Here is a 27,958-nt window from a genome sequence, read left to right as displayed (position 1 = left end):
TAAATTGACAAGTAAACACAATGGATAAGATCCAAGTTCCACTTCATTTCATATATGAGAGGAATCCTACTACAGATCTATGTTTTTAGTATCCTCAATAACTCTGATACACAACACTTGTGCCAAGCTTGAATCAGTCATCAAAGTTCAATGAACAACACTGTTTTTAACATAACAAAGCATCACTGAAGCACACATGTCCACCTAAAAGACAAATCAATTATCTGTTGAAATCTGATTTATTCTACCTCTTGGAAACGAACCCTTGCAGGAAATACCTGAAAACAGTTATACAAAGAATGATGGGTTCCATTCAATAGAAACTGACAAGCTGCCATTCTTCAATAACATTTGTAGGCTTCCCACACTTGATCTCCAGATGTTTGTTGACCTTTATGGAAAGGGGGAGACTTGACTATGTACTTCCTGCAGGAAATATGCAAGATACAAAAATATTAAACCAGGTTTTGTGGCAAATGGTTTTCTTGAATATAACTTTAACAGACTATTTAGTACACCAATGGCCACAATCAGTTCTTCAAGATACTCTTACCCATGCTCATTATTTATTTTCTCAGTGTGTTGCCAGGGATTCCTTGTTTATCAGGATTTTTTGTACTGTGGATTGCCCATCACCACTGAATATCTGCCTCATGCAGCCGCAGGGAGTAATCTACCATATAATAATAATAATAATAATAATAATAATTTATTATTTATACCCCGCCCACCTGGCTGGGTTTCCCCAGCCACTCTGGGCAGCTTCCAACAGAACATTAAAATACAATAATCTATTAAACATTAAAAGCTTCCCTAAACAGGGATGCCTTCAGATGTCTTCTAAAAGTCTGGTAGTTGTTTTTCTCTTTGACATCTGGTGAGAGGGCATCCCACAGGGTGGGTGCCACTACCGAGAAGGCCCTCTGCCTGGTCCCCTGTAGCTTTGCTTCTCGCAGTGAGGGAACTGCCAGAAGGCCCTCGGAGCTGGACCTCAGTGTCCGGGCAGAACGATGAGGGTGGAGATGCTCCTTCAGGTATACTGGGTTGAGGCCGTTTAGGGCTTTAAAAGTCAACACCAACATTTTGAATTGCGCTCGGAAACATACTGGGAGCCAATGTAGGTCTTTCAGGACCGGTGTTATATGGTCTCGGCAGCCACTCCCAGTCCAAATCGCATGTGGTAAGGCCCAGCCTTGCATGAACTGAATGTGCGCTTAGAATGCCCCCCAGTTCTTAACATTTAGGGGGTTTGCAGCAAACAAGTCCATGTGGAAAGGGTTCATGAAGGTAGGAAATTTTAAAACTACTAATGTAATTGATCCAGCATGTTATTTTTTAGAAACTTATGTTTAGTCCTTTTTAGTAGTGGTTCCCAAACTTTTTTCTTCATGGACCACTTGAAAATTACTGAGGATCCTGATGGACATGATGGGAACAGAGACTAGTTCCCAAGAGTGGCTGCAGTAGCAAAATGCCAAATTTTGAGAAAAGGAAAAATTCTGTTATGCAGGTAGGCAGTCACTTCCAACATAGCTCTTGTCCCAACAATGGGAGACAAATTAGGTTTTCAACGAGCGAATTTTAAGTGCATTTTCAAATCTGAAATCCATGTTATAAATTATTTGCCATGCAATCCTATACAGTACATTTCTGCAGAGGCCTGCCCTGTTGATTAGGATTTATTCCCAATCCCACCTAAGTGTGCACAGTATAAAATTTCAGCCTTTGATCCTGTTTCTCTTCCTCTACAAGCAAACAAGACTCACCCAGCTTTTTTGCCATGGATTTAGAAAGGGCCATGGGTGGAGCCAGGGGGCAGCTGCCCCCCTAAATCAAATAAATAAAATACTTAACTGACCAATTGCATCACAGATAACTCAGTTCTGCCCCCCCTTACATAAAGCCTGCACCCCTTAAAATAAATCCTGGCTACATCCATGTAAAGGGTTTGTGTATTGTTGTTGTTGTTTACTTAAGTTTTATTTTAAGCACATTGTTGGCAGTGTGGCCACTGGCCACTACAGCTCCCCGGTGGAAATTATTATTCCTTGTGAGAAGGAAGAATAAGGGCAGGGGGAGAGGGCTGCACGAGTTTTATTCTTATCGCCTGGTGAGTGGGTGGGAGAGTTATAACCCTGCGGGATTGTAAAACTGTAGCCCGCTTTGGATGCCTTGCCAAGGCGGCGATATAGAATCGCTAAACTGTAAGGGATGACGTAGTGTGAACTGCGCCACTGGAACTGGAGAGAAGGGGAGCGTGTTAACCCTTTTATAACCAGAGTCGGGAGGGGATACTAACATGGCCAGGAAGAGAATCCCAACAGGAATTCTTACGAGGGCAGCGTCTGTCCGTCTCCTAGCAACCAGAAAAACCAACGGCAGGCAGAGGGCGCGCGGGGAAGGGGCAAGGGGAGCGCGAGGATACGTAAGCCGAACGCGACGGGAGCTGGTTTGGCCCATATGTCGAGTTATCGCGTCGCTCGCCTAGTTGTAACCGCGAAGAAGAAGAACGAGGCCTCCTCTGCGCCCGGAGGGAGGCGGTGCCCGCGACCAGGGGCAGGATGCCGGAGCGCTGCGGGTGAGGCTGCCGCTCGAGCTCCCTCCGTTTCTTGGCTGCGCCCCGAACCGCCCTTCCCACCCGCCGCCACAGCTCAGAAGCCTCGTTCCGCGGGTTCAGGAACTGAGGAAACCCCGCCCTCGGGCGCTGGGAGGGCCCGGGAGCGCCCGTCTCCGCTTCCCCCGCTTCCCTCCGGCAGCGTTTGGGCGCCTCGGGCCGCGAACGGGGAGGGAGGAGAGACGGCGTCGTGGCGGCGGTTCTCCTCCTCGAGGGTCGCCGGGTGGGTGTGGCGCTGCCAGGCGCGTGCTCGTGAGCTCGGGGAGGAGGAGGAGGAGGAGGGCGGCGCAGCGGGGCTGCCTTTTGCTGCCTAGCCCAGAGAGCAGCTTGGCAGGTGCCCAGCCCCCCCCCCCCCCGGGTCCGGCTACCCTGCTGCTCACTGCGGTTTCTAGTGGATTTGGGGCCGGGTCTTCCGATTCTCTTTCTCGTGAGCACGTTCCGTTTCAAAACAGAGTTTGGAAAGTAAAGCTGTTGCCCTGCTTTGTGGGGCCTAAGTGGCTGTGCTAAAACTAGGGTCCGGAAACCCAAGCACGGTCCAACCTCGAAAGGGCTTTGAGCCGCTTGTTTATCTGTTTCGTCAAATATATATATGTATACCGCTTTATTGTGTTAAAAAAAGCGCACAGACACACAACCTCAAAGCGGTTTACAAAACCACTTGTTTACAAAAAACACTTGTGTCCCATATTATTTTGAAGAGCTGGATTCTCCTGTGATGTCAACCTAGGAGGAGGTTGGGGTTAGTAATCGTAACTGTTCAGCTACCTCTTGGGTTTCCCCCCCAAAAAAGAGTGTTGTAATGTTACTTGTTTTTAACAAAAGATTGATATAGGTATATCAAACATGCTTTTCTTTACATGCTCACTGTGGTGAAATAGTGAGGAGAGGGTTGGCTTTTTCTAGAATTACAGGTTAGCGAATGGTTGAAACATTTGTTTTAAGGAGCTTCTTTCTGCTTGTTTTTGTGTAAAAAATAGGTACATTGGATGTGACACCCTTTTACTTTTGTTAGGTAAAAACAAGTTTTGCCTCGGATTTATTATGAGCATGTGATACTTGGTTGCTCATGAATCTCAGTTATTCTATATATAACTTCTAGAAGTTTGCAAAAAATGAACTGCAAAGTAAATAAGACTTTCACAGAGTGTGCCGTGGTCTTGCAATGCTTACATTTAGCATTCTCATTATGATTTTGCATCGTATTCCTAGGAGTCTGTTGTATCCCTGTGTATCTGTTTTAGGAAATTAAAGCATTTGGTCTATTTACTATTTGGCAGTTATTAAAATGATTTGTAAGCGAAACTACTATTTCTCAGTCCTTAAAGTACATGTTAGTAAGTCCTTGTTTAAAATACATATATTTAAAACTAACATGGCAATTTGCATCTTAAATTATAGTAGTTTCTGAACCACATGTATAATTTAGGAAGTGTGTTCCATGTTCAACCTTTTAGATGCTCTTTATTAAATCTTGCTGTGCACTGTTATTTTCTGGATGGCTTAACATGAATAGCCAAGCAATTCATGAGCAGCTGCTGCATTTTGGTCTACAAGGTTTTAATATAGCAGATGCATTGTGGTTGACTGTAGTTGCATTTTGTGTATTACAGTTTCTGTTCACATACTGTAGTAAGTATATTCATAGGGGACTAAGTACATTTGCCTTTCACTTTTAATAAATTGCTAACAGCTATGCACCAAGATCTGTACAGATACCAAGACCAAAATTAATTCATCCAATGTTGATTATTTCATACTAATACAGTACAACGTTTTTAAATGTGTTTATCAGAAACTCTCCAAATAAGTGGACCTGCCTTTCTTCTTGGATGCTGAGCTAAAGAACGTCATCATGGGCCAGCAGCTCTCAAGCCAGACACACTCTGCTATTAATAAGCTGCCAGAAAAAGTAGTCAAACATGTATCCCTGGTTCGAGAAAGTGGTTTCTTGACATATGAAGAATTTTTGGGGAGAGTAGCTGAAATGAATGACACGTAAGGCTTTTACAGGTTATTCTTTTGCATTTAAGATGACTCAATATTTGAAAGAACATCCTCCTTAACACTACAGGCAACTCCTTGTTTGCGCATATTCAGAACGTGCCTGACCACCCACACGTGTGCCATTTTTGGCTGTGGAATGACTGACATGTGCAATGATCCAAAATGCAACCCCTGCACAAATGTGGAGTTGCTTTTATTCCAAACTGAATGTGTTAGCTGTTTCTGGTGGTGGTGGGAAACCTCCTAATGAAAGATATACATTGGATGTTCTATTCAGTGCTAGATATGAAACTTTATTAAAAGTACTAGGTGTTCTGTCTAGATGAGTAAAATATAGTCTAGCAGTTTACGTTATCGTTGAAATGTGCATGTTCATAAAATTCCACATGAATAGTCATTTTAATATGATGCAGAGAGGGAAATCATTGTGGCATCTAACAATAATGTAGTGGTGTAAGTTGGTTTTGGCTACAACCCACCTTATGAAGTGTATGTTAATAAAGTTTTTTAGCCAGCATATGTGTAGAGGGAAGAATAACTAATTTCTTTGGCAAGGTACTATATGCAGCTGCCATCACAGTTTACAGTACTGGGTTAGATGGACCAATGATCTGTAAGGTAACTCCATATATTCATATTCTTTAATTGAATTAAAATATTTGCCTTCTGTAGGGACACAGATGAGGATGAGAGATAGGAGACATGGGTAATGTGTTATCTTAGGAATCCCAAGCTGACGGAGATTTCTGAAAGCTACATCGTCATTTTATTGTGTATTAAAATATAGTTGGTAGTTGTACAATCTCGAGGATGTCTGTTTCTTGTGTACGTACTAGAATTGGATCTCTAGATTAAAGTGTAGACTATTGGCTGTTCTCATTTCTAATCTAGATTGAATTGTGTTTTACAAATTAATCTCATACTGTGAAATAAATGGATGTTAAATAATTTCAGAACTGCCAAGTTGGGTTCTGGCCAGGACAAGCACTTGTTATTTGAAGTACAGCCAGGTTCAGACTCCACTGCTCTCTGGAAGGTAGCTGTTCGAGTAGTATGTACTAAGGTAAGTTTGTAGAATGGTAAAATTTCTGTAAATGTTGAAGCTGGGGGGTGGGACATTTTCCCTATATCTTTGGTGGGAGTGGAACAGATATTTTTGGAAAATTGAGATATATATATATTTACAATACTTTGTTACTTTAGGAACATAAAATGTGTCATGTATAACTTGGTTTCCCATAGAACTATAATGCTGGGTATATTAGAAGCACAGTTTATTCAGACAATAATTGGAAATTGAATTATTTTTTAAGTTTTTGTTACAAATGGAGTTACAAGCCACTGAACTGTAAGGAATCTAGTATCTCTTTGGTTCTGCCAGCTTATGGGGAGGTGGCAAAAAAACAAACCCAGAAACCATCATTATAGTAAAACAAATTATTACTTATTCAGAAAATTATTATGTCTTCTCCTGTCCTCAATAGTGTCAAGAGCTGATAAAAACATAAAAAGAGCTGATAAAAAGAGGTGAGGGGGAACAAAATTAAAATGATCAGTACATGGAATTTAATCAGTCTCTTTTTTCCCCTAAGCTTTCACTGTCAGTTTCTATTTCTTCATATTTGTCATCCTATTTATCATGGATTTCTAAAAACTGAAAGTTTGCCATGACTGCAACAAGTTTCTACCCTTTCACATGTCAGTGTATTTCTTGCTCTGATGTGTTTCCAAACAGATCAGTTTTTCACATGCTGCAGAAGATGGAGAAATCTTAAGTAGATAAGAAGCAAGATGAGTCAGAGGCTGTGTTGGGCAAAGGCCTTGTTTGTGGGAGGGATAAGCTTGGCAGAATCCCTTATTGCATTCCTTGGCCAAATACCTGAATATATTATTATTATTATCACCATCATCATCATCATCATCATTTGTTTATATAGCGCCATCTACGTACATGGCTCTAAACACATTTAAGATAAGAAATTATACTGGGGGTGGGGCTCATACGATCTAAAACAATATAAACAATGCAATAAAATAAGTAGAGCAGCAGCACAAAATCCAGGGTCATTAAGGGATCCCAGTAAAAGAGTACAATCAACCATGTCAAAGGCCACAAAAAAGTCAAGAAGAATAAAGATGGAATGTAAACCCTTTGATTTGGCAACAAGAATGTCACTAGTAAGCTTCATAAGCCATCTCAGTAGAGTAGAGAATAAAATCAAGGGCAAACTAAAATAAAGAAAATCCAGGCAGCAAGAATAGTTTAGACGCAAAAGGCAGCAAAGAGATGGGACAATAACTAGAAAGAGAAGAATCACTAGATTTTTTTTTAAAGAATAGGAGAAGCTGTATCATGTTTGTATATTAGAGTGAATGAGCCAGAAGAAAGAGACATAGTAGTCAGAAGACAAGATAGAACCTGATTAAGAGGACAAGTAGCAGGATTGGAAGAGTCCAGCACACTGGACAGCTCCTCTACAGAAGATGAAACAGTTGAAAGACTAAGGCAGGCATCCCCCAACTTTGGCCCTCCAGATGTTTTGGACTACAATTCCCATCTTCCCCGACCACTGGTCCTGTTAGCTAGGGATCATGGGAGTTGTGGGCCAAAACATCTAGAGGGCCGCAGTTTGGGGATGCCTGGACTAAGGAATGGAGAGGGAGCCCATAAAACCATCATGGGAAAGGAACAGAAACAGCAAAACCAGTATGAACAGTATGAATATTACTATCTCAAAAAGTGGCAAAATCCTGAGCTGAGAGGCAAGGAGGAAGAGGCAGTGCCAGTGGCGTCACATCACGTCACATGGGGAGGGCCAGAGGGCCAGTGGCCCCAGGTGCAATTGGGGGGGGGGTGCATTTCGCTTTTTGCTGCCTTGCCAGCCCCTAAATAAAATATTTCAAAAACAAAAAATCCCCATGGTGGTGGGGAGGGGAGGGTTAAGAAAAAATGTATCCAGATTTCCCCCCCTCCCCCGGGGAGTCACATCTCTGTAAGTATATGCAAGTTGTTAATTCTCTGATTCATCTCAAAATATATTGAGAACTCAAGATATTCTGGTTGGACTTTGGTCCCATACGTAACTACTTTTAAAGTCTCGGTGTTGTGTTGTTTAATGCAACCTTTACATTCATCCAAGTCACTAAAAGGGAAACTATATGGATGGCCTTTCCAATGACAGGGTCATTGTGAGCATTCTTAAGCCACCAACAGTGTGAGAAATCTCTGATCTTTGTTCCATCTTCGAACTCTCTGTTTATGTCCTAGTTGGAGTGTGTATGTTTATAAACAAAGAATGCTGAGCACAGATAGTGAGGTGTTGAAGCAAAAATGGTAAGACTTCTTTCTGTATATTTAGATAAACAAGACAAGTGGTGTTGTCGAAGCATCAAGAATCATGAACTTATATCAGTTCATGCAGCTTTATAAAGATGTCACGAGTCAAGCAGCAAGTGTTCTTTCGCAGAACATTGCCTCAGAAGGAGCTGCAGAGGATCTGTCATCTGTTGCATCTTGTCAGGCCAGCATTTTGATGGGAAGGTATCTCAGTATTCTAAGAGATCCATTTATGTTTGAAGTTGAGCACACAACTCTCTTCAGCTCAATTATGTATACATATTCAAATATATTCTCTCATATATATATGGGAATAAAAGTTTAATGATTGTACTAGTAAGTCATCTCAACTTGGATGACAGTACATTAACTATTACAGTTACAAATTTCTGTTTTGAGCTGTGTGCAAATAATACATTAGTAGGTTGGTACTGCTTAAGCAAGGACTGCCTTGAACTGCAAAACACCTGCACTGAATGAGCACTTGGGAGCATGTTTCAAATTTTCTTAAGAAAAAGACACGTTCTTCCTGCAAAGAGCTTGTATAATGAAAATCATCTGTTTTGCAACAGAAGCAAGTCTATTTGCCATGTAAACTGGCTATCCTTTTTGAAACGTTGCTTGAAGCATAGTCTTTCTCCAGATATGACCTGTTTCCACTTTTACTGAAGGTGAACTCTTGAACAAATGCACACATGCTACCTTGAACAGGTTGCATAATGTTCTTATATTTCCTGTTAAAGACTAGTACAACTACAAATACAATAGCAGCAGTGGAGCCCTAAGTGTGTCTGTGCTTTTTGCCTATAAAGAGCAGAATTACTTTTTACTTCACATGGCATTACAGAATCTTTTCCTTTTCAAATATGTATGAAGCAGTGCTTTAAACAGCAGTGGGTTGCAGACTTATGATGATCTAAGGTGTTTGTTTGGAAACAAAATGTAATGGCTTGAATAAAATGGAAGCATTAGGCCACCTATGGCCTTAATAACTCTCTGGCATTGAATCAGTGGCCAACAGTAGGAACATGGGGAAATACTATTTTTTAAATTAAAGAAATACTGGTTTTTTTATTTTCATGGTACAGAAGATAAATTTTGAGAAAACAATTGTTAACAACAAGTAACTTGTCCTGATAAAAGTACATACTTTTATTATGCTATATGTTAAAGTTTCATTTGATTACTCTAAGAGATCACACCACATTTTCCCATGAGTGCTGGGTGGATTCCTGCCACAGTCTGAACGATTTATGTATTCAATAAACATTTGCCATATGTTATAAAAGGAATATGGATTGTGTTTGCCCTTTGCCGCTCTCACCTGGCATGTTAGTTTCTCAGCCAATGCTATTGACCATACTCTGTTATACCAAGAAATCAATGTTCAACCCATCACCGGTTTTACAACATCTGGCTCTACCATGACTCTATTTTTGAAACACTTTCCCCCTCCCTATTTTATACATAGGGGTGGCCAATGTGGCACCCTCCTGATCTTATTGAACTTCAACTCCCATCATCCCTGACTGTTGTCCATGCTAACTGAGGCTGGCATGCTGTGGTGGACACTATGCTGGCTACCCATGTCTGGTTTAAATGAACAGTGTCATATAGTGATAGGCCCACATGAATCTCCGGTTTACTGAAATATGCTGAAAAGGGGATAGGTTGTATCTTGGTGCTAGAGCGCTTGCCTTGAATGCAACAAGTCACAGGCTCAATTGCCAGCATCTCCAGCCAGAGCCCAGGGAGGGCCCCTGCCTGAAATTCTTGAGAACCACTGTCATGAACTAATGGTCTGAGTCAGGATAAGGCAGCTTTCTATGTTCCTAGGAATCATTCTTCAATCCATATTCCTTCAGAATGTATTCTGTTACTTCCTTTTGCTTCAGCTCTTATGTTTATTTGATGTGATATGAGTGGTTTCATATCAACCCTGGGTGCACATTTCTGCAACAGTGATTTTAGTAGCTGTGAATTTTGTGCGCAGACTTATCTTAGGGGATGAAAAATACCTGATATTTAGATCAAATATTCAAATGGAAAACAGCAGTTGACATATGATCATAGAAAAATAAATACAGAGTACACAAGAAGTGGGAATAGATTCAAGGACATAAAATGCATTTCTTGATCTCGTGCACAAAAAATAGGGTACCAAGAACTTGACTACTATAGGAAAATGTTTTCTTCTGGGCAGTGGAATATCATAATATGATTTTGTGTGCATACTATAATAATGATGTTTGTCCTGTGTTTTCAAGCACATGTTAGCTTTATTTTGTGTTCAGAGCTGCAACAACAAAACTACACCAGTAGTGAGGCAAACCCCAGCATTGACAGTCGTCTAGACATTCTCTTTATTCTTAGTGGGGAGAATTATGATTTTATTTGTCTCTGTATTTAAATGATGCATATTACTGCTAGTACTAATACTGTTTAATGGGAGTGCCTTGGCCAACTTGCATCTTGCAAGCATTTTGTCCCCAATCCAGAAAGACAGGCCTGAAAGTGCTCTGCCTGGAAACTGCTGGAACCAGGCAAGAACACATTTCCCTGTGTTCAGATGAAGTAGAAGCAGTAGCCATACATGTATATATGCAGAAATGCACAGAGATCAAAGGTGGCTAGCCCACATGAATTGTGCTCACTTACAAATGTGGAGAAGCAATGAATCCACCCTTTCTGTGTGATATACTCTGATTTTTAACACTCAGCATATATGATGCTGATTTATTTATTTAAAACATTGGTACCTTGCTCAAGGTGACTAACTGCAAAATCAAACCATAACTTAACAATTAATACATCCGTTATGAAAACATTAAAACACTAAAACAGCCGTAGAAAAGCAATAACAATATACCAGCAATAACAATTATTCCAAACAAACAAAAACTTAAAACTATTTCAGTGAAACAACTAACTAGAAGCCAAAAGCTGTCTTTACAAAGATTGGTTTGGATAGTTTATAGAAGGCCATTAAAGAGGAGTGTGAGATATACCTCCCTTCGAGAAAGTTCTCTTCTCTATAATTGTGCTCCGGAAGCTAGTGGTTTTATATGTATTGGTTTTATATTGGATTTGTTTGTAGAGAGCAGCTGTTTTGTATGCAGAGAGGTTCCATTTGCATGCAACAGGAGATTGCTGGATCAGACCAGCTGAGATAGGCTAGAAAACCTAAATGTAATGCAGTAGGTATTATGTGCCATAGCCACCCATGGAATACAAACATGCACAACAAAAATAAAAGTTGATACAGAAGAAACATGCTGAGCAATGCCAAAATATAAATTTATCCCACTTCTAATTGCTATGATTGGGAATAATAGTTTTATCTGTATTGTAGAGTGAAACAGCTGACTGATGAGGAAGAATGTTGCATTTGCATGGATGGACGGGCTGATCTGATCTTGCCATGTGCTCACAGCTTTTGTCAGAAATGCATTGATAAATGGTAAGTTTGTGACACAGGCTCTGATTGCATTATACTGTGAAGTGGTCCTGTGAAATTTGACCAGTTTCCCTAGAAATAGGGAATAAATTCACTGAAAGGCATTGAAATAACACATCATTAGCTTTGTCTTCTAAACAAGAATAGAAACCATTGATTTTGGTAGATAGCATGTGGTAAGGGATGTGTTATGTGGGAGCAACAAGCGAACTGGATTTTGGCAAGAAAATGTGTTCCTTTGATGGGCATTCCCGGTTTAATCTCTTAAAATATAAAACCCTCAGGACAAATGCCTGGCAAGTTGCTAATGTAATCTCCAATCAAATTGCTGTTCATGTTTTATGTCGGCATCAGTCTGCATATATATATTTAAAACAAAGGACTGAATTCAACTGAACAGTTGCACTAGCTGAAGCCAGCATGAGTCCTAATTACACGATGTGCCCCCACAATCAGACCAGTGCACGGGGGAAGGGCAGAGCAGAAATGTGTGCATTGTAAGTCTTTGCATTAGCACAGTTTTGACTTCCACCCAATGTTGACAGTGTTCAGATGACGGAGAAACTGTTTCAAACTGGAGCTCTTGCTCTGTTTTGAGTATGGAGTTACCTCAGAACCTTAAAAATGAGGGTTTGAAGGTATTTTGAACTGTGGTTTGTATCTGTATAAATTTTACTCAGAACAGACCCATTGAAATTAAGTTAGTCATGTCCATTCATTTCAATTTCCATTCATACTTTTGAGTATGACTAAGATTGAATACAACCCTATGAAATTATTACAGCACATTATACCTATATACCTTTAACTAATGATGCTTTGTAATAGGAAACAGCTTCTAAGTATCCAATAAATGATATGTCTTAATAGAATTGCAGCAGGGGAGATAGCGTCTGCACTTAGGGCAGCAGCCACCTGTGGTGTAAAGCAGATTCAGCTTGACTCTATTCCAAACTTGTTGTTGTTGTTTAGTCGTTTAGTCGTGTCCGACTCTTCGTGACCCCATGGACCATAGCACGCCAGGCACTCCTGTCTTCCACTGCCTCCTGCAGTTTGGTCAAACTCATGTTCGTAGCTTCGAGAACACTGTCCAACCATCTCGTCCTCTGTCGTCCCCTTCTCCTAGTGCCCTCCATCTTTCCCAACATAATAGCCAACTGGACAAAATGCTTTATGTAATCTGGTTTCAGGATTTAAAGCCTAAAATCTTGTGACACTTTTTAAAATAACTACAGTCTCATCTTCTAGTCTGTCTAGATTACGAAGATAAACAGGGCTGCCAGTTCCATTTGAAAACTGAATGGAATCTTAGGAATCTCTAGAGGGCCCTGTTGGAATAAAATTTTAATAAAAACATTCACGGAACTGTTAACATTTGGGCATTGGTGATTTCCAAGATGAACATAAAACAGCATTGTTCTTTCATACCACAGCACTCTGTTGTTTTACCAGGGATTTTTTTATTTGACTCTGGAAGGGGATGTTACCAGTCTACCTAACACTGCTAAATACCTCCTGCAAGAACACTGTTCAGTTTTGACACAACAGCTTCAGGATGTCCACAAATTGAGAAGAATCCACAGTGCTGCCCTTTGAATTGAAAGATTTCAAGGGAGGTCATAAGAGGAAGGGGGTGGAGGGAGAGAGATGGGAAAAGGAAGTTAAGGGTGTATAGATTGATTTTGTGTACCCTAATCACTGATTATAGAAGAAGCAATTGTTTTAAATTACGGGAAGGAAGGTTGGATTTGGATTAATAATTGGAGAAGATCCCATTTGGGGAAATTCCCAATGATAAAAGCAACAGAATATAATCAGTTATAGGGGTACTGTTCCTTGGTGGATTTCAAGAAAAGGCATGCTAATCACGTATTGAGGATTGTTTGGGTATTTCTCTTCTATGGTAGTTCTAACACACTGCAGTAAATCTTCTCTAGCCATACCTGTAATATTCCATTCTATCTTATAAGCAAAAGTAGCAGTGGGTATTATTAATACTTAAACTGTGTGATACTAGCATTTTTCTTCTGGCTTGTTACACAGGAGTGGTCATCACAGGAATTGCCCTATATGTCGTCTGCAGGTGACTGAAGCCAATGATTCTTGGGTGGTATCAGATGCACCTACAGAAGAAGATATTGCTACCTACATACTCAACATGGTAGATGAGGCAGGCCAGCCTCACAGACCCTGACAGGAACAAAGCCCATTGCCTTGAAATCATAAAAGATTTCATTTATTCTTTCATTTCCTCATTGTATTGCTTTCTATAAAAGTCATAGGTCTTTAAAAGTGACCCATTTGTCTATGAGCCAGTTGTACACGTTTATAATTTTAAATACTCATCAATAATTTCTCTGCACATAGCACCTGCAGAAGGATATGTTCAGAGTTTTCTTACTTTCTTTGAGACACTGGAATAGCTAATATTTGAGTTCTAGTATAAGCTCTTCTGTGATCATTTGTTGAAACTGAATTTCATTATAGATGGTCCAGAAGAATGTGGGAAGTTGCTGAGGGCCTGTTGTTCCAACACACAGAAGCAATCCTTCTTTATGCAAGTATGTGTTTATGATGCTCATGCCTGCCTGCTTACATGAATAGGAATTTGCCCCACATTTACATTTCAGTAACTTCTACTGGCCGCTTGCGGCTTGCTTAGTATTGACAGATGCTTCCTTAAATCACCACTAATTGCAGCATGTTGTTTTGAGACAAAATTTTCTGATGGCACACTATTTTGATATAATAATAATAATAATAATAATAATAATAATAATAATAATAATAATAATAATAAATTTATTATTTATACCCTGCCCATCTGGCTGTGTTTCCCCAGCCACTCTGGGCGGCTTCCAACAGAAAAATGAAATAAAATAATCTATTAAACATTAAAAGCCTCCCTAAACAGGGCTGCCTTCAGATGTCTTCTAAAAATCTGGTAGCTGTTTTTCTCTGACATCTGATGGGAGGGCATTCCACAGGGCGGGCGCCACTACCGAATGGCTTTTGCATTCTTGTTCAGGGAGAATGAGTTGTCTAGTCAACATCAAATAACTTCAAAAAACTTCCCTGGTTCACCAAGTCAGAGCTGCTTGCATTCAGGAATAAATGTGTTCACACCTTTACTGATCACAGACAACCCAAAGTTTCTGATCACACAACGTAGCATCTGGCTTTCAAGCTTTTCTAGACTTCCATTGTTAAATCACCAGTACGTATAACCGTAAAAAACCCAATATGGTGATCTGAGGTAAATAGATGGTGCTAGACTCCTTTCTACAGGTGCAATATGCTTTACTGTAACAAGAAGGAATGTGTTCTTTGACCACACTTGCTTTGCTTTAATGTCTTAGGGAATCTGTAACCCTGAAGCCTGTACTACTTGTTCTCAGGAGTATTGGTACCAGGACTGGATCCAGGTTTAAGGGTGGCACTCAGAAGAATGTCTTGTTTTGGGCCCTCAGATTACTTTGTTACATTGGCAGATGGCTGCAAGCAACCATTTTACATTTCTAACAGCATCCTGGAGGAACTGTATGGAGGCATAATGGAAAAATTTAAATGACAGCTTAGAGGAGGGATGGGGAACCTTTCTAGCCTGGTGGTCCAGATTGTTAATGCCCCCACCTTTGTGCCGGAGTTTGGCAGGTGGCCAGTGGCTGGAGCTGCACACCTGTCAGTTGTCTGATGTCACAATGATGCCTGGTGACATTTTTGCCCATAGGGGTCTACAGAAGCCTCCTTCAAAGAACGGGGCAAGAGAAGACTTGGAGTAGAGCTTCTGAAAATGTTCACAGAAGCCACTCTCAAATGCTGTCTTGCCCTGCACTTTGAAAGGGGTTTTGCAGGCAGCATGATTGGCAATGTCTGCAAATACCCTTTTGGCCAAACTCTACCCTTACCTGCTCCACACCTGGGATTGCTGAAAATGTGTGAATTGTAATGCTGCTGTTTGAGATTATGCTAAAGTTTTGCAGATACTTCAAGTTACTTCCAGGTTTAAAATATTGGTTAAAGACTTCTTGTAGAATATATCTGAATTTTGTATTACAGAATATGACAGATATTTCTGGCTTGTTTGAAGCCATCAAGTTCAATCTAGACAATTACAATATGGCAAAAGTTGTTTCCCCCTTCTATTATGACTTGCCAAAATGAGAAATTAAGACAGCAAATTAGACTACTGAATTGAACTCCAGTGTTAGGTTGTAATCCTGATATAATTTTCTTGGAAATAGTTCTCACTGCTAATTGATGAACTTCAATGTGTTTAAAATCATAGTGAAAAGTGAAGGATTTGGGGATTTTTTTGTTGATTGTAAAACTGATCATGTTAATTTTCCCCACCCTTGTCCAAAGTATTAAGAATTGGCAGAAGTGCCTAATGTTTTAACAGCAAGCGTTTTAAACCTAGTAAGCTCTTAAGTCTTCCTTCTCTAGTGAAGATTATCTTATCTGTTGTTAATATGACTAATACTTTGATTTTTTTAAATGCTAGGGTAATATTCAATGCTAGTCCTACTCAGAGTAGATGCAGTGAAGTTAATGGACATAGCTAACTTACGGTAGGTTCATTATATTCAGTAAGTGGACTTGAAGTAGGACTAATTTGAATACAGTCCATTGAGTCCTAGATAAAGCCCTACATACCAGACTCAAGCAGTTTGAAATTGGCTCTGTTTGCATGTCATAAGAAGTTGACGTTTTAATTGTGAACTTGCCTGCCCCCTCCCATGAGCAGTAAGCCAGAAATAAAGGTTTGTTGTGACTTGCTGTGTGTGTAGCAAAACATATCTACATTTCTACCACATAAGCCATAGAATGGATTGTTCAAACAAGGTGGGAAGAGAAAGCATGGTAGAAGTGGAGGTGTGTTAATGATTAAACTTACAAAGACAAACTGGCTTGTTTTGAAATGCTAACAAGTCTATGAGTATATGGTCTATAATGTAAAGATGCAGGGGTACTTGTGAGTCTAACACTAATAATGAAGCTTGTAAATAGGTGTAAACTTTGTGATATGTATAGGATTTTAAATTAATACACAGTGGTGGAAGTACTGTAAAATGTATCTTGTTAAAATGTAGGCCACTTTACTCCTCTGTGCTACTACTGTTCCTCTCTTCTGCCTCCATGTCACTGTAGTTTTGTCCCTGTCCCTGTCTCTGGGTATTAAAAAGACTGGCAGCTCTCTAAGGCTATGAGAGTTTACTCCAAAGCCCATGGGTAAAGATGCAGTTCATCACTGAGCAGCTTTCCCATGTGCTCCTGACACACACCCTGCACATGGCAAAATTACAAGGCTGCTCGAACTTACAGATGAGCAGTAGTCAGCTAAACTATCCCAATAGTGCAAGGGTTTCTGCTTGTGCAATGGGACCCCACTGCCCCTTGTGCCTTCAAATCTGCTGCAGAGTTGGGAGAACCAGTTGAACAGATTTAGGGCACTCACAGGAGGAAATGGTCCATTATGCAAGCAAGAAATCCTTGCTGTACTGTATATTGGATTTCACCCAGTATGTGTGTTACCACCAAAAACACCATTTACGTTAAAAACTGTAATATAATTCAACATTGGAAGAAAACTTGATTTGTCAATTTAATAATGTTGAATAGTTTTAGAACTATGACTTTTTTAAACAGTGAATTTTCAGCAAAAGTTGAATTATGTGTGACCAAGAAAAAATGCATTACTTCCCTGTTTTGCATTAATGTGAATATTTCTTAAGGGTTTGATAAAGAGTGTTAATAGCTATTAAACTTTCCAATGTATTATATTGTTATGAATATTGTGCAATAAACACTTCAGTCTCCTTCAGCTTTGTGCAATACTTGAAAATCCTGCCACCAGACCTCAGAAGAGAACCGTTTCTTATAGAGAAAACTGTTGTGTTTATTTCAATAAATTAGTTGTCTGCATAGGTATCTGGTCCCTGAATGCAGGCGTTTACACTGGAACATAGGTGCTGTGGTAAATAAAAATACAGCAAAAGTGGCTATGGGTGTAATAGATTGCTTCCTTTAGTTCTAAAGTGTTGCTGCTTTAACTGTAGGTCCTGAGGGATATAGTTAAATCAGGGTAGTATTTGTCACATTCTTTCACCACCATTTTTATTTATTATAAGTGAATATAATCTTCATTTTGGCTCTTCTGGAAAATTAAATCTAGCAATGGAAGGGTTCTGAAACCCTGTTTATCTTAGCCTTCTAGAATACAGAGGTTCCAGCTGGGAAACAATTCATAAACATCTACTTAATACTGTATACTAGCTATAATGAAGACGTGTCAAGAAAATGCTTGTCCTTGCTTAATGTTCAAGGGTAGGACACTCCATAACCATAAAAATAATTCAAAAGTATGAACTTTCCACAAATTCCTAGGCCCGCTTACTCAAGAATGAATGCTTAAGCTCAGTGGGACTCATGTTTAGGATTGCTGCTTAAGTTACCTAGTGCACAGAGTGGGCATGTCAGTCCAAAGATAACAGGTGAGAGGGGGGGGGAAACAAGCTCTCCCTATACTTAACCTACTCCATGGATTTGTGAGAAGATGCTCAAGATAGTGTTTTACGTTGGAGAACGAAACCTAATACTTTAAAATATTTAGTAGTTCTTTGTTTAAAGTAAATCACATACACCCCCCCCCCAAGCCTTATGACAGGAGTACGGTATGTAAACAGCTTCTCCAGTGCAACAAGGTGCTGTGACACTGTTTTAGTACCATAGCAGCCATTCTATTTCACTAGAATGTAAAACAACCATAAACCTTTAATTAAAACTAAGAAATCTTATATAATTTTGTAGTTAGCACAGCTGGGATACACCATGTGACCATGTGTATAGCAGCCTTAAGGGAAGTTTTAAATGCTGACTTTTCTGCACATACTCTCTTAATTTCTTAATACAGTAAGCCAGCAATTTACATGGGGGTTACGTTCCGGGGACTGACAGATTAACAGTGCTGGACAGCCAAGGGAGAGAGGACTTCTGAGAAGACATACATAGGACTGCTCTATAAGAAAACATAATGGTAAATCAGCATTAACATTTATGACTTATGTTGCTAGTTACCAAAAGACAATTAAAAAGATTTAATGAAACTACAAGAGCAATGGCCACACCTACAATTTATTGTAGTTTTTTTTTGTGGGGTATAGACAGACAAAATGTAGACAAAAGGATAAGTGGTGAATAGGTTTTCCTATCGTGCAACCAGGAAAAACATGCAGCTCTTTGGTCATATTCTTTTTCTTCCCTACATTCATTGCAATACCGATCAAAGAGTGTACACAAACTAGAGATTAAAGTGCCATACATCCTTGCCTACTGCTAGCTAAGCATGGCAAAAGAGGTGCATGTGTGCTACCAGAAGCTGCAGCATGTTGCTTGTTTCAAAGCAGACACGTATCCCAGATGCAAACACTATAAATATTTTGCCTAGATTCAGAGTGCACTTTTAAACGTTTAATGCAGCATAAAGAAGATTCAGACCCTGCATCTGAATATGTACAGCAGCCCTAACTATGCTTACAGAAACTGGACTTGGCAGCCAAGTCGGACGCAACATAAGACTCCTGATCACCAGGCAGCTCTCCCCCCCTGCAGTTGCTCAAGTCCTCTTATGTTCATACACTTCTGTCCTTTGCACGATACTGTGGCTATTTTGACAGTGCAGTAATCTCTTCTGTCTTCATTGCATCTGCTAGGAAACTCAGCTCGTTGCATAGGTTCTCATATCTGTAAGCCATCCGAATCTGTGCAACATTAGTCTTTCGAATGTCATTTCCTTCAGGCCCTTCGCTGGAATAGTTTGCCCCAATGCATTTCTGCTTTTCCTAAGGATGAAACAACGTTTAAAGATAATTATCAACTTAAAGTTGCTTTGAATGTTAAAGGAAATGCTTTTTTTTCTTTTAAAAAAAACCCATTAGGGGTTGGGTTGGATAAGAGATGTCTCTCCTACCCAGCAAAAGCAAGAAGGATGGGGACGGAGGGGGACTAAAGATCCGTGGTTGCTCCCAGATGATGTTAGATTACAACTCTAATCACACTTAAGAGTTGGCCATGCTGGCTGACCTGATGAAGTTTAAGTCCAGCAACATCTGGAGGGCAACATGTTAGCCACCCACACCATGGATGGAGTCATTTCAGCAGCAGCATTTATTCTGGCAGAGGAAAAAACTGCCAAAAAGAAACAGCAGCTAAGGATGGGAAGAAGGTAGATGGCAGTAATACAGTCTTCAGTTGTAATGCCATATTCTGAGGGATTGTTGACCCAAAATGGCTGACATCTGGAGGCTGCTTTGAATAGCTTCCAGTAGCAGCTTCCTTGTGCATGTTGCATAGTGCCTAAACACATGGATCTGGGATGATTCCATATCACTGCACAGGGGGCATTTATGGAGGTAAGAGAATAATTTCTCTGGTCCTTGAAATGCGTTCCTACACAAAATGGATTTAAGACAATTCCATGGGAGCCATTTCATACGGCCACCATGTAGTAACCATTTTGTGATATAACTTGGCCTCCACTCACTCTCTAACCCTGGGCAGTCAGTCGCTCAATTTCCCCCTCTGTCATAGTATAAGAACCCAAACAGTCAGGATATTCTGCCACTGGCTTCCCTTTCAACTTTCAGACTATCCTATTAGATGATAAATATGCATCCACATGTTTAATACAACATGACTGCAATCCCGATTCCGATCAGGCCTCCAGCTGCACTCAGATTCTAGCCTGATGTGTAACACAAAAAGCAGCACATACAAAACAGAACTTCCTGCAGCACACGGAATTTACCTTATGTGACAAACCACTTTGTAGTACACTGTTCCTTGCTAATTCACACAAGTCACAAGTGCTCAGTTTCCACACTTGAGCTGCTATGGCATATTCCTCCATCAGTGCTTCCTTCAAACATAAAACATAATTATTTACTAGCTATGTAGGCACACTCATATACGGTACTTGTAAATAAGTTTTGTTAAGAAAACCAATGGCTATTGGACCATCTCAAGTGGTGAGATAATTGCTGAGAACTGCAGACATCATTGCCCACTGAGTTGTAGTTCTTAGGAAAGTATGCCTGGAGACGGACAATATATAGGTATGTTTATGGATTCAAGATTTAGGATCTAAGCACAAAGCAAGGAAGCAAACAGAAAACCAGCCAAGAGCCAGGTGAGTCATTGGAAATGAGTGGTTGAGGACCTGCAGGATTCTAAGCTCCCTTGTTCCCTTGGCATCCCATCAAAAAGAACCCTCAACTATGCAAAGTCCTGGGATTGACATAGTTAATTCCCTCCTACTGAGAGGAGGGAAAAACTGTCCTCCTGACTTCAGCAATCCAACAGGCCTTAGGAAATGACAGTATTTTTCTCTCTCACACACAGCTAACAGGATAGTTCTGGAACCGACTGTCGGACTATGAAATATTAAACACCAGTCAAACTCAAGAGTAGACCCACTGAAGTTAGTGAACATGACTAGCTTAGGTTCATTAATGGTCATGATTCTACCCTGAGTAGGAGTTGAATAATATATCATGGCTGTAACCCTATGCTCATTGAATGCAGAAGGACTTTCTTCCACGTAAACATACATTTGACTGGGCTACTTATTGGGTTGATGGGGGTGGGGATTTAAATTAATTCATTTTGAAATGCAGTGAACATCCAAAATTACTTACTTTTGTATAGTGGAACTGCATAGGGTCATCTGTAGACAGAGAAACAAGGAGTCCCTTGTGTAGAAATTCTCTGAGTGGGTTTTTTGAATACTCCAGGAATAGGCTGTTGTTGCTAAGAGGGGACATGGCAATGGGGATTTGTGCAAGATAAAAAAGATACTGGAGAACTGGACTCTGGACAAAAATAACAGAAAAAGCCATTATTCATTGGTACAGAAAGATAACAGGAAAGGAGATATTCAGTCAGAGGAAATGGAAAATGCTGGACTTCAATCATTAAACTTGGGAACATTTTAACCCTTCCTTTTCTTCCTAGTATTGTGACAGCCGTACTATTACTTTGTGTACTTTACAATTATCTGTTTTAAAAAAGTTTATTAGCAATTTTTTTAAAATTAAAATACATGGGATATTAAACAAATGATTTACCATGAACTGAAGTGTTAAATATAAATGCATTCTGTTTGTAACAATTGAACTGTGAATTTAGCACAACCCAGCCCCTTAAAAGCCAGGATTCTGCAATGCAAAACCTCAAATTTTGACCAAATGCTAGCCCCACATTCAGTGACCAAAGTGTGATTTTGTATATGTAACCAAAACTACATTTTCCTTGTTACAGAGTCTGTATTTTGAGAAATTACCTGAGCTCCAAGAAGGCAGAGAACAGGCATAATAAAGCATAGGTGGATTCAGAAAGAGAACCAGAAACAACAATGGCGTACTTAACTGCTCTCATAGAAGGGCACACAGTTTTGTTTTTCTAACATTTAAGGCAGAGGTTTCCAAACTTTTCATGTTGGTGACACACTTTTTAGACATGCATCATTTTGCAACATAGTAATTCAGTTTTGCTAGAAAAACAAGAGGTTAAACTAACCCCTTTCCAGCCCCTGGAGGAGTGCAGGGAGTGTTCGCTTGACACACAGTTTGGAAAGCTCTGACAAAGGTTTCTAAACTGGATATTAAAATTGTACAGTATTGTCTCAAGTCTGCCACCCAGTGGACAATTGTTTTAAAAATTTATAGATGACATCTTTCATATTTGCTGACATTCTAACGCTCTAACCCTATATGGTTATATTTTATACTTGATCCAAAGGGCTGTACCTTCTTCAGCAGCAATCCATGGGAAATGTTGTCGGCGGTAAGAAAAGCTGACACCAGGTGAGTGATCGATCCAGCTTCTCCACAATGAGGCCGAAACAGGAAGGTGCTCATGCCTCTTTCCCTACAGAAATTTAAAATAAACCAAATTTTAAAAAATGGTCATCATGCACTCACACTTTGTAACTGATTCCCAAGTAATTATAAAAAAACTTGTATTATGCAAGCTCACAACATCTGTTACATTATCAAACAAACTGCACCTGAGACAATGAATGAAATGAGGCCTAAGGTCAGGCATCCCCAAACTTCGGCCCTCCAGATGTTTTGGACTACAATTCCCATCATCCCTGACCACTGGTCCTGTTAACTAGGGATCATGGGAGTTGTAGGCCAAAACATCTGGAGGGCCGCAGTTTGGGGAGGCCTGCCTAAGGTGATAAACAATCCTGTGAATGTTTATCAGAAGAAAATCCCCCTCTCTGAAAGGCCAGCCCCACCATTAAGAGAAAACTAAGGGCTAGTTATTATTATTATTGGCAGCTAACTGTTACTGAATTTATCTTTTTACTGTCATGGAAGGGCAAGAGGTGCTTGTGGGGTTTTCCACCTCAAGTGACAAAAATAATTTGGCTGGTCTGGGCCATGATACATCTTGACTAGGGATGGGAAAGTGCCATTTGCTTCTCTGCTTCAGGCAGCAAAAAGTATTGGGTCAGCCCTGCTTTACTGTGCCATAGCTGCCAAGTTATCCCTTTTTTAAAGGGATTTTCCCTTATGCTGAATAGGCTTCCTCGCGAGAAAAGGGAAAACTTGGCAGCTATGACTGTGCTCAGTAACGCTTACTCCCCATTAAGTGTGTTTACTATTGCATCCCAAAGGACTCATTTCAGGCCACAAGGTAACTAAACTGTGGGCCAATTGTAGTTTCTGTGGAATAACAGAGGCAACTTTCCCCTTAGCATTACAACTAATCCAGAATGCAGCTGCCAGACTGGTGATTGGGAGCAGCCGCTGGGACCATATAACACTAGTCCTCAATTATCTACAATGGATCCCAGTACATTTCCAAGCTCAATTCAAAGTGTTGGTGCTGACCTTTAAAGTCCTAAGTGGCCTCAGGCCCTGTACAGTGGTACCTCAGGTTAAGAACTTATTTCGTTCTGGAGGTCCGTTCTTAACCTACAACTGTTCTTAACCTGAGGTACCACTTTAGCTAATAGTGCCTCACGCTGCTGCCGCGCACACACAATTTCTGTTCTCATCCTGAAGCAAAGTTCTCAACCTGAGGTACTATACCTGGGTTAGCGGAGTCTGTAACCTGAGGTAGCACTATATACCTAAAGAAACTTCTTCACCCTCAGCATTCAGCCTGGGCACTGAGATCCAGCTCTGATGGCCTTCTGCTAGTTCCCTCACCGCAGGAAATTAAAGTTACAGAAGGCCTTCTCGGTAATGGTGCCCTCCCTGTGGAACGCCCTCCCATCAGATGTCAGGGAAATAAACAAATATCTGACTTTTAGAACACATCTGAAGGCAGCACTGTACAGGGAGGTTTTTAATGTGCAAGGTTTCTTACATTTTTAATATTTTGTTGGAAGCCACCCTGAGTGGCTGAGGCAAATAAAATAAATAAATAAATAAAGGCATCAGCTTGAAAACAAACATAAGGCAGGGAAGATGCATGTCTGTGAGTTCACCGATTTCATCATATTTATTAATTGCAGCAGTTTCCTTCATTCCCATACCAAAAACAAACAAACCCAAAGGAGCAGTTAAATCACAAGACTGGACAGCAAGCAAGTTCCAGTGTAGTCAATTTCACTCCTACAGTTTTTTGTGTTTTTTTTTAAAGAAAATGTTCTCAAGCAAAAAATGTTCAAGACTAAATTAATTTAAAATATAAAATGTTATTGAAATGGTGGGGCATTTCTTTTCTTGGAAATACAGGTTGCTTTGCATTATTATTTTTTAAAGGGTGGATGAAAGCACATGCAAAAACGGGGAACATGCTACACATGTCTTACTGTGCCAATAGACAAAACTAATCCTGGCAAGACAAAGAAGAAGATCACTAATAATGCTATGGACACTACTTTATAGGCGTCAGTGATGTTTTTGGCAGACATCTATTGAAGAAGTACTGATTACTTCTACAATCTACTGAAAGCTAGTTTAGGCATCTCCAGATGCTGCCTGGAGTACAACAAAATCTTGCAAAGTGTGTTTGATCCAGAAACCATAAGTTTCTGTGTGTCTGTACATTAGGCCATGTGTGTCTGTACATTAGGCAGTTGATGGATCTACAACAGAGGGGGTTAAGCTTTTTCAGGCTGATGGACCCACAAGACTGGTCAGTAATGTGTGTGTGTGTGTGTGTGTGTGTGTGTGTGTGTGTGTTAGGCACACAGGGGGGCAGGAAAAACCTTTTGAAATCACACTATTGCAGTGGGGAGCACAAAGCAGAAGTCAATACTTTAAAAAAACAAGCACTCTGTTTTACTGTTTGTTAAAAAAAAGGAGTACAAGTATGGACAGGTCTTGGGGGCTGCAAAAGAACCCTATTGGGTGGGCCAGAAATGGGCCAGCCTACAGGCCTCAAGTTAGCTGCTCCTGGTCTATGAGATTGCCTACCGGTCTCTTAAAAAAACACTTTTCATCCCTAGCCAACAAGAGACACTACATGTACAAAAATATGCTGTTTTCATACTTCCTCAGACTGCAAAGTGTGACACTAGGGCCAGAGCTGTGAATGTGCAGTCCTGGTTAGTTTCTTCAATAGTACCAATTGTCTGCCTAGATGACATGAGCAGGGACAGAAGAGCTGGATTCAACCTCTTCTTCTGGCCCACAGATGATCAGCCCTGTTACAGAAGCTGCCACCCAGGGCTACTCATGTGCAAACCTAACCTAACGGATAAGTCTGCACAGCGCTGTTTTGCCCAATCATTTCCTCCTTTTGGACTGAATTGGTGGTCTTTAAACAGCCTTAGAAGTAGAATCAGGAATAGGCATTTGCGGGGGGGGGGGGGAGAGCTCTAGAAAGGAGATCATAAAAACACTCACATTGAAGTTGACAGTGTTAGTCTGATTTAAGCTACGCTTCAAATTCCATGTTATATCTTTCTACTAAAGATGCAGAGATAAGAAGATATAAAACGCTACTACTTACTTTCTCAGGTTGTTCAGAACCATGATGTTTATGTACATGTAGTACAAGTAATAGCTATATGGAGGATTTTTTTCACTAGTCCAGTTATCAGGGTTGGGGCTCTTGTCAGAGAACATGTGGTCACTATGTTTGGATTCATCATCCACACTATCAAACCCTGTCACCTAGGAATAAAAAACAAACAGATGTGTGTGTGAATCAACTTCATCATGAACATATATATATATAAAGTCAGGGCTTGGCTAGTTGTCTGTATGGCAAGTCGCTACTACATGGAGTGAGCACTCAGGTGTTGCTGCTTGTATCTTAGGCCAGAAATTCCACAATTTTTCCTTTTCCTTCCAGATACCAAAGGCAGAAGAGATTCCACACAATCCAACACAACTGAAGTGTGTGCGCTTAACAGTTAAACTACAACCAAGAAACATAATCATTATACTGTTTTGTGATAGAGCGGGGAATACATATCTGAATGCCTTTATTGCTTTAATCTGTGAACCAGAGTCACAGCTGAACCCAAAGCCCAATTTGTAATGGTTTACTTAGAAACAGTTCAGCTTCCAGCCATATAAAACTGGTGTTGGACTAGCTCGTTAACAGAGCAGAATGTGCATGTTTACAAAAGAAATGTTGCTGTCAATGAAAATGGCTACTATAAATAAAGTCCCCATCGCACCTGGGTAATATTTATTTTAATAGAATGTTCTTCATGCCCAGGGTGTCATTATGCTGAACGTTTCCCAAACTCCCACATCACAGGACTGACGGCTGCTGAGCAAGAAAACACTTTGGGTATGTGATGAGAAAGTCCTACTGCAGCCTTCCTTAAACCCATTGCACAGCTAAAGCATTGCAGACTCTACAGAAGATGTGTGGGACATGAGAGTCCAGATGATGGACTCTCATCAGCCCCAGCCAGGATGGCTAGTGGTCAGGGATGATGGGAATTGCAGTTTGAAGCATCTGGAGAGCACCAGGTTGGGGAAGGCTTGCCTACTGAAAGGAGGAAGGGTGGAGTTTTACATGTGGAGCCAGTGGCAATGCAGTGGTTTTAGTGCTAGACTAGTACTTGGGAGACCAGGCTTTGATTCCTCACTTGGCTATGAAGCTGACTGGGTGACCTTGGGCCAGTCACTACCTCTCAGCCTAACCTCCCTCACAAGAAAATTGTCCAGTAGCACCTTAGAGACCAACTAAGTTTGTTCTGGGTATAAGCTTTTGTGTGCATGCACACTTCTTCAGATACACTGAAATAGAAGTATCTGAAGAAGTGTGCGTGCACACGAAAGCTTATACCAAGAACAAACTTAGTTGGTCTCTAAGGTGCTACTGGACAATTTTATATATATATTTCTACTGCGTCAGACCAACATGGCTACGTACCTGAATCTAGGGTATCTCCCTCACAAGGCAGTTGTGGGGATTAAATGAGGAGCAAGAGAACTATGTAAACTGGCTTGAGCTCCAAAGGGGGAAAGGTGCAATAGAAATGCAACAAACAAACATATGAATAATAATATACAGGTGTCGACACTTGCTGCAACTCTACCTCAACCAGACCTCAAAAACTGCCTAAGTTCACCTGCCACAAGGATTGTTTTTCTGGTGGCATCCTGGGGGGCTTCTTCTCACATCACTTTCATGGAAGAGGCCCGCTGCATTCCTGTACCATGCATGTAATGTCAGCAGTACCTAACATGGCACACAGAAGCCCATGCAGTAGCACCTCCTCCCCACACCAGTATTAGCCCTCCTGGAAACTGGGGCAGCAGTGAAGTAGGGGAAAGTCACACTTGTAATCTCCTTCCGTAATGTCTCCAGCTTCTGATGTAACTTTCGCATGGATAAGAGCAGCACTTTCCATGCCACACTAGGAGAGGCCCTGAACATTCAGGCCAGCCAATCAAGGCAGAGCTGCATGTTCTAGAAGCAAACACCTCTTTCACAACCACAGGGCCCACAATAGCTCTGTGCCATTCATGTGTCAAAAACTGCTCAGTGTTCACACCAAAGATGGTAGAATCATAAAACTTGAAACATTTTAAAGTTTTCACCAGCAGAGGGAGCTGCCTCAGAACAGCATATGAGGTTGCTGTTACTGTACTGTACAGTGGTACCTTGGTTTACAACCATAATCCGTTCCAGAGGTCCGGTTGTAAACCAAAACAGGTTGTAACTCAAGGCGCGCTTTCACCAATGGAGCCTCCAAAAAATGGGTTGTAATCCAAAAAAAGGGACACGAACTTCCAGGTTTGTCATGGTTGTAATCCAAAATGGTTGCAAACCAAGGTACTACTTTCTTAGGAAATGTGCACACAGTCTCAATCAGCAGGCGGTAGCAGCTCTGACAACTGCAGGTTACCTAATCAGGGGGTGGGGGACTGAACTGAATTCCACCATCTGACTGGCACATAGTTGTGGGGAAATGGATCAACACAGTAACACATTCAAATCCTACTGTTATAGGCCTGTGGCTCTTGGAGAGGGCATTTGCACTTAGTGGTGAGAGATTTTGGAGCAAGGCAGAGAAGGGGGCAGATGTTCTTAATGACATACACAAAAGAAAAACCAG

General features: G+C 40.7%; 2 protein-coding genes and 1 long non-coding RNA gene across 18 annotated transcripts in view; 1 reads left to right on the top strand and 2 right to left on the bottom strand.

Annotated features, from left to right (window-relative positions):
* Positions 1-25: 25 nt before the first annotated feature.
* On the bottom strand, positions 26-2,436 carry LOC148687616 (uncharacterized). The gene is made up of 2 exons (XR_015949382.1): positions 2,300-2,436; positions 26-426 (listed from the first exon to the last, which is right to left on the bottom strand). It is a non-coding gene; the product is annotated as an uncharacterized LOC148687616 (long non-coding RNA).
* RNF141 (ring finger protein 141) lies at positions 2,237-26,074 on the top strand. 10 transcript variants are annotated; one of them, XM_088667439.1, is made up of 8 exons: positions 2,237-2,578; positions 4,407-4,609; positions 5,573-5,681; positions 7,978-8,159; positions 11,308-11,415; positions 13,456-13,495; positions 13,900-13,973; positions 25,732-26,074. In XM_088667439.1, exons 2-7 carry the CDS (start codon positions 4,467-4,469, stop codon positions 13,927-13,929), a joined length of 612 nt encoding a protein of 203 aa, XP_088523565.1. In that variant the 5' UTR covers positions 2,237-2,578; positions 4,407-4,466; the 3' UTR covers positions 13,930-13,973; positions 25,732-26,074. The 10 variants fall into 10 exon arrangements, 8 of the variants coding, with proteins under 8 accessions (XP_088523565.1, XP_034975144.1, XP_034975116.1 ...); XM_035119253.3 differs by lacking the exon at positions 25,732-26,074 and adding an exon at positions 14,772-17,236; XM_088667445.1 differs by having other exon boundaries at positions 2,502-2,837.
* Positions 18,529-27,958, bottom strand: part of AMPD3 (adenosine monophosphate deaminase 3) — a 34,729-nt gene continuing 25,299 nt past the window's right edge. For 5 of the 7 annotated variants that reach the window (XM_035119177.3, XM_035119209.3, XM_035119186.3 and 2 more), the window contains exons 11-15: positions 25,387-25,550; positions 22,218-22,338; positions 21,108-21,281; positions 20,219-20,329; positions 18,529-19,253 (exon numbers count right to left, since the gene is read on the bottom strand). In XM_035119177.3, the coding sequence (XP_034975068.2) occupies positions 19,077-19,253; positions 20,219-20,329; positions 21,108-21,281; positions 22,218-22,338; positions 25,387-25,550 (747 nt within the window). In that variant the 3' untranslated portion in view covers positions 18,529-19,076. The remainder of the gene's footprint in view (positions 19,254-20,218; positions 20,330-21,107; positions 21,282-22,217; positions 22,339-25,386; positions 25,551-27,958) is intronic. The other 2 variants (XR_015949359.1, XR_015949355.1) reach the window with 1 other exon arrangement.

Source organism: Zootoca vivipara, chromosome 1, assembly GCF_965207765.1.
Source record: "Zootoca vivipara chromosome 1, rZooViv2.hap1.1, whole genome shotgun sequence".
Lineage (NCBI taxonomy): Eukaryota > Metazoa > Chordata > Lepidosauria > Squamata > Lacertidae > Zootoca > Zootoca vivipara.
This window is presented reverse-complemented; position numbering and strand designations above follow the sequence as displayed.